Source organism: Hemibagrus wyckioides, unplaced genomic scaffold (assembly GCF_019097595.1).
Source record: "Hemibagrus wyckioides isolate EC202008001 unplaced genomic scaffold, SWU_Hwy_1.0 Contig18, whole genome shotgun sequence".
NCBI lineage: Eukaryota > Metazoa > Chordata > Actinopteri > Siluriformes > Bagridae > Hemibagrus > Hemibagrus wyckioides.
The window spans coordinates 45,323-52,682 of NW_026690778.1; the positions used below are offsets into that span (position 1 = coordinate 45,323).

The 7,360-nt window shown below is 39.6% G+C and overlaps 1 protein-coding gene across 1 annotated transcript; it reads right to left on the reverse strand.

Annotated features, from left to right (window-relative positions):
- Positions 1-3,682: 3,682 nt before the first annotated feature.
- On the reverse strand, positions 3,683-6,847 carry LOC131349952 (origin recognition complex subunit 4-like). Its single transcript, XM_058385363.1, has 6 exons — positions 5,665-6,847; positions 5,364-5,454; positions 5,186-5,261; positions 5,016-5,100; positions 4,154-4,355; positions 3,683-4,047 (listed from the first exon to the last, which is right to left on the reverse strand). Exons 1-6 carry the CDS (start codon positions 5,841-5,843, stop codon positions 3,847-3,849), a joined length of 834 nt encoding a protein of 277 aa, XP_058241346.1. The 5' UTR covers positions 5,844-6,847; the 3' UTR covers positions 3,683-3,846.
- Positions 6,848-7,360: the final 513 nt, after the last annotated feature.

Genomic DNA, 7,360 nt, shown 5'->3' on the forward strand with positions numbered 1-7,360 from the left:
TAAAAGTGGTGAAATGCTGCTAAACGCTGTAAAATACTGCTAAATGGTGTAAAATCGCTGCTACACAAGGGGCACTGTTTCTCTGTCGATAGCTAAAGGTGGTCTGAGGATGGTTGCTATGTACGTCGTCAGGTGATGTTCTGAACAGAATTCAGAATTCTACATGATGCCAATTGGTCACATGACCTCATGACATCATGTAAGCAGTTAACATTAAACAGTTAAGTTCCAAACCCCAATAATGAATCCAATTCAAAATGGCTTTTAATATTAATATAGAAACACTGTATAGGCCTGGACAGGAAAGAGGCTGAGCTGCAATTAATCCCCAAAAAACATTCACTGACTATATTTTCAATGCATAGATATTAACCTAACGTAAACACTACTCTTTCAAGCTGCATTTAAACTGCATTTTGGAAGGTCAAACTCCAGGACACCATTGAAGGTCACTATATGGAGAAAAATCTGAAATGTTTTCTTAAAAAAACATCATTTCTTTAATGAAGAAAGAAAGACATGAACATCTTGGATGACCAGGGGGTGAGGAAATTATCAGTAGATTTTTGTTCTGGAAGTGAACTTCTCCTTTAAAGGATCTGCTGCTAACATCTTGGTGCCAGATACCACAGCACACCTTCAGGGATCTAGTAGAGTCCATGCCTTGACAGGTCAGGGCTGTTTTGGCAGCAAAAGGATGACCAAAACAATATTAGGCAGGTGGTCATAATGTTATGGGTAATTGGTGTAGAATTTTTTACTAATTAATGAACATCTTTTGTTGTTGAGTTGCATCCAATATCGTGGAACATCACCGAAGCAAATTATCCACATTATTCCAGTTATAAAGGATCATGATCTCACCAAACTCTTGATTTTTTGCTCTTAAAGTTTTAGACCAAAATCTAAAACGTATCCTGTTACTGAAAATAACACAAACAAACCTTATTAGAAAAACACTAAAACTGGAGACTCCTTCCAAATATATTACACATTTCCTCATGAAAAGCTTCAACATATCACCAGCCACACCCTTTTTATTAACGAATGAATCTGACCAATCAGAATCAAGCATTTACAACATTACTATAGGATACTGTAGCTCTGGAACAAAGCTGCACTTTTTATCCGTCACACACAGTTTACACAGATAGACTGTATTATTTGTAATGATGCTATAATTATCACATCAGCCAAATCAGGGTTCTCATACCCACCACATAAAGATCTTTTTCTCTGTCTCTCTCTCAGTATGTTTTAAGTACGTCAGGAGGAACAGTTTCAAATGCCAGTTGATCAGTTTTATATTTGGTCAGGCAAAAATGGCGATATACCTGTGTTTGCACAAAACACAGACTGATGCAAAGAGAATTTTCCTCAGACTTGTTAAATCAAGAATTTTAATTGATTTTAATTTCTACAGAAAGATGAATGATGTGAAGATGTTTGAGACAGTGTGGTGTCATGCTAATGCTCTGTGCTCTGTAGCAGAAGAGAAACTCTGCTTTGCACCAGAGCTAAACTAAATCCACCATTCACTGATGTGTCTTAACTTAATTTATTGAAATATTTTAAAATGTATTTATTGAATTACTGAGTCACCCTGATTTTACCACATATTATGTGACTTATGTGTAAATAAAAGGATTGTAAAAGTCAAAGTCTCTCTCTTTCTCTCTCTCTGTCTCTCATGGATAAGGACACCAGAAGAAGAAGAAACAGCAGCAACAAATAAATGACATTGTCCCCTATTCAGGGCTGACCACAGTTTAAAAACCCGTACTATGACGTCCTTCAGTTTTCGTGACACGGGTAAAGAAAATAATTGCTCAGTTCGATTCTGTGTATAATGACCCACAGGCATCGGGCAGTGATTATATATTTATACAAAAGCTGTACTTTTGTAATAAAAAGCATTTTTATTATTATATGTATGTTATATTTCTATAATGTATATTTTTAGCCTTTATATATTTTTATTTTACTCCTGCTTGGTCAAATCGTGGTCGTCATGGTTATGTTCAGAGTTGTCCACTAGAGGGCAGCAGAGATTTTGTCCCCCCCCCCACCATATATACACAGGTGTATCTGAATAAATTAGAATATCATCGAAAAGTTGATTTATTTCAGTAATTCAATTCAACAAGTGAAACTCTATAGTATATAGATTCATTACACACAGACTGATATATTTTTTATATATTTTAAGTGTTTAATTTTTTTTAATTTTGATGATTATGGCTTGCATCTAATGAAAACCCAAAATTCAGAAAACTAGAATATTACACCAATAAAAAGCTAATTAAAAAAATGATTTTCAACACAGAAATGTTGGACTACTGAAAAGTATGAACATGTACAGCACTCAATACTTGGTCGGAGTTCCCTTTGCATGAATTACTGCAGCAATGCGGCGTGGCATGGAGACGGTCAGTCTGTGGCACTGCTGAGGTGTTATGGAAGCCCAGGTTGCTCTGATAGCGTCCTTCAGCTCTTCTGCGTTGTTGGGTCTGGTGTCTCGCATCTTCCTCTTCACAGTATCCCACTGATTCTCTATGGGATTTCTATGGGATTTCACAGGGTTTGCTGGCCAATCAAGCACATGGACACCATGGTCCTTAAACCAGATATTAGTACTTTTGGCAGTGTGGGCAGGTGCCAAGTCCTGCTGGAAAATGAAATCAGCATCTCCATAAAGCTGGTCAGCAGAATGAAGCATGAAGTGCTCTAAAACCTCCTGGTAGATGACTGTGGACCTGATAAAACACAGTGGACCAACACCAGCAGATGATACGGCTCCCCAAACCACTCCCCAAACTTTACACTGGACCTCAAGCAACTTTGGATTTTTTGCCTCTCCTCTCTTCCTTCAAACTCTGGGATCTTGATTTCCAAATGAAATGGAAAATTTATTTTCATCTGAAAAGAGGACTTTGGCCCACAGAGCAACAGTCCAGTCCTTTTTGTCCTTAGCCCAGGTAAGACACCTCTGATATCGTCTCTGGATCAGGACTGGCTTGACACAAGGAATGCGACTGACTCCAGCTGCAGTCCACTCCTTGTGAATCTCCCCCAGATTCTTGAAGGGGCTTCGTTTCACAATCCTCTCAAGGCTGCGGTTATCCCTGTTGTTTCTGCACCTTTTCTATCACACTTTCTTTCCATTCAAATTTCATTAACGTGCTTGGACACAGCACTCTGTGAACATCCAGCTTCTTCAGCAATGACCTTTTGTGTGTTACCCTCCATGTGCAGGGTCTCAATGACCGTCTTCTGGATGTCTGTCAAGTCAGCAGTCTTCCCCATGACTGTGTAGCCTACTGGACCAGACTGAGAGACATTTAAAGGCTCAGGAAACCTTTGCAGGTATTTTAAGTTAATTAGCTGATTAGAGTGCGACACCATGAGTCTCCAATATTGAACTTTTTCACAATATTTAAATTTTCTGAGATACTGAAGTTTGGGTTTTCATTAGCTGTAAGCCATAATCGTCCAAATTAAAAGAAATAAACACTTGAGATATATCAGTCTGTGTGTAATGGCTCTATATAATACAGCAGTTTCACTTGTTAAATTGAATTACTGAAATAAATCAACTTTGCACCTGTATATATATATATATTAAGCCTTTAGATATTTTTATTTTACTCTAATTGGTCATGCTTGGTCAAATCATGGTGGTCATGGTTAGAATTGGATCATTATAATTACTCCCTCATCATCATCATCATCATCAGTGGTGAGGAAGACGAGGAGAGAGAACACGTGCTATGTACAATCGAGGAAAACACGTGAGCTTCCTCCAGCAGTGTGTATGTTCACATGTGAGCAGTGTAACACTTCAGTTCAGGTTCGTGATGCGGTGTGTCGTACCGAGACGCAGAGGTTCCACTCCTGAGAGAACTTGCTGTCGGGGAAGTCATCCTGCAGCGTGAGCTCGGACCGAAAGGCGTCTCGATACTGACGGAAAGTCAGAGAACTCAACAGGTGAATCTGTCTGTGGGAAAAACGAGACTTCACACACTTTTCCAAGAGCTCAAGAACGTCCTGGAATAAACAAACAGGAAAAAAATACAGAGATTTTATAAACATGCAGCGTTTTTTGGTGACAGGTATATTAAGTGTGTGTGTGTGTGTGTGTGTGTGTACATACTAGTCTGCAGGTGAGTCCCACCACAGCTACAGGAGCCTGAGCAGACTGAGAAACATCCAGCAGGTTGTACAGCAGCGTCTGGTTCTTATGATGAGCAAACAGATCAAACTCTTCCAGGATGAAGAACACTGGCTGACTGCTAGGTAGACAGGCAGATAGACGGGCAGTCAGATAGGCAAGCATGTGGGCAGGCAGGTAGGCAGAGAGGTAGGCAGGCAGACAAACAGAGAAACAGACAGATAGGCAGGCAGACAGACAGGTGCACAGACAGGCAGGCAGGCAAGAAGACAGACAAACAGGTAGGTAGGTAGGCAGGCAGACAGACAGGTGCACAGACAGGCAGGCAGGGAGGCAGGCAGGAAGACAGGCAGGCAAGAAGGCAGACAGGCAGGAAGAAAGAAAGGAAGGAAGACAGGCAGGAAGACAGGCAAACAGGTAATGGCAGACAGACAGACAGGCAGGAAGATAGACAGACAGGTAGGCAGACAGACAGAAAGACAGACAGGTAGGCAGACAGACAGAAAGACAGACAGGCAGGTGCACAGACAGGCAGACAGGAAGACAGACAGACAAACAGGTAGGCAGGCAGGAAGACAGACAGGAAGAAAGACAGGTAGGTAGGTAGGTAGGCAGACAGACAGACAGACAGGTGCACAGACAGACAGGCAGGCAAGAAGACAGACAGACAGGTAGGTAGGCAGGCAGGCTGACAGACAGACAGACTGGGTTATCAGTTACAGTAATATCACTCCCAAGTTTCTCTCACATTCACTTCTTTTGAATCATGTGATGTTGCCGCTCCTGTAACGTCCCAGCTGTATACACGACTCGAGAATTCCAGGAATACTGGAACACACTCACCAACACTTTGTCTCCTACGACGTTCTCCAGTTGAAGCTGGCATGTGATCTCTCTCAGAGCGATCCGGTCGTCCATCTGCAGCAGACCTGCACGAGACACGCGGCCATGAACGGAGCCGTGACTTAAACCAGCAGCCTCTTTTAAACACACGCTCTTTTACACAACACTCACTGCTCAGGTGAACCTGCAGGACATTCATCTTCACCTCCTGCAAGTCCAGCAGCTCTCTCAGAGCACAACGTAGCAGCTACACACACACACACACACACACACACACACACAACAGCTTAGTGTAAAGTACATGTGTGTATCCTAACCTAACAGAAGTAGCACACAGACAGCTTCGTACCATGGTTTTAACAGATCCACATGGACCGATGATATGCAAAGAGTTACTCTCACCGTGAACCGCTGTCCTCCTTAACAGCTCCAACAGGTGCCTAAAACACACACACACACAGAATACATCATACACACACACACACACACACACAGAATACATCAAGCACACACACACACACACACAGAGAGAATACATCATACACACACACACACACACACACACACACAGAATACATCATACACCTTTACAAAATATAGGTCTTAGCAGACACCTCATATAAAGAGTGCATTCTGTTCTAAAAACCCACTTGTACTTCGATTCCAAGCCCATGGGTTTACCCTCAGCACTCTCTGGACCTTCAGACATCAGAAGAACAATTTTAAAACAAAGATTAGCATGCAGAGTGCAGACGACAGCGGATAGTACTTTAAAATCGATGTTTTTACAGCATACTCCAGCACTTCCTCTACAAACATTTACACACATATCTGGGTGATTCTCACGAAATCTTGGTTTTAAAAATTTCAAACATGAAAATTTTAAAAATGCTTAAATTAACTTTTTTTTTTTAGACATTAGCAACAAAGTCTGGAGTGTTTGTGAACATTAATTTAAAAACTTTTACTTACCATTTAACACCTTTTTGAACATAATTTCCAAAAGTCCTAAAAAATCTCATTACTGCAACACTGTGAAAACATTAACACTGATAGAAAAGCAAATACATTTTCACAGTTTTAAAAATGGATTATTAATAGTCATGCACAGTTACTTCAAGTTCTGAAATAATATTTATTTTTAATTTAACAGTTTTTTAAATTTTGACTGATTTCTCTCATTACCGCAACACCGTCCACAATTTACAAACATTTTTTCTTTATATTTTGAAGAAACCTGACATTTTTTCAGAATGACGTGACAAACCTGAGAGAACATCATTTTAAGATTCTGCACATGCATTTAAAATCAAAGTACTATATCTCTATTAATTAAATTAACATCTAATAATCATGAGTTTCAGTAATGATATATAGGTTTCAGTAATGAGGTTAATTATTTGGGTAATGATAATAAGTATACTAGTCTGAGATTTATACTGAGCCTTGTATACTTTTTCTTATACCTTGTATAAGAAAAACATTAAAACAGGAATAAACAGGACAACATTTCAACGTTTACCTAAAAAACATGAAGCATTTTACCATGGCACTAAAAAATAACTGACCACTGTCTTTTTTTCTTTTCATGTTGCTTCTTAGTCAGCTCTTCAGTTTTCTTTATTTTTCCAGTTTGTTTTCGTTTTTGATTCCTGGAAGCGGAAAGAAAGCATTACATTAAATTAATCTCATAACATGGGGGAAAAACATTTTATGTATACATCATCATATAGTATAGAATTGATGCTTACTCTGTGTGTGTGTGTGTGTGTGTGTGTGTGAGTGTGTGTGTGTGTGTTCTATACTGGGCCTGAAGTTGTGGGGTGGGGTAGAGCTTAATTTTAGTCTTTGAAATGAATTGAAAAGTAAAGTAAAAAAGAAAATAAAAAAAACAAACAAATTACTAACAGAAGAACAAATAACTGTTTATTTATTATGTAATTAAATTACTAAATTATAACAAAATTGTGCAGCAAATTTATTAGGCTGCTGTCACTTTAAGAATCACACGACCTCCATGCTTTAGTGTGGCGGGAATTTCCCCCAGTATGAACAGTCCACTCAGTCCAGCACCAAAGTCCTGTTATAGTAGTGGCTAAAGGGTTGTGTGTGTGTGTGTGTGTGTGTGTGTGTGTGTACTCTCATGTACATTTCCTAACACTGTAGGGTGTTTATTGCTAATTACACCTGCTGTAACATCTCCAAACCTAACCTCTCTCTCTCTCTCCTAACCTCCCTCTTCTGTACTCCTCCAGCAGTTCTGGGTTTCTGTAGAATTTTTCCCTGAAATTTGTCACCCTAACCTTTGCTAAAGCTTTTTTTCACACTTGCTGATTGTCTACAATG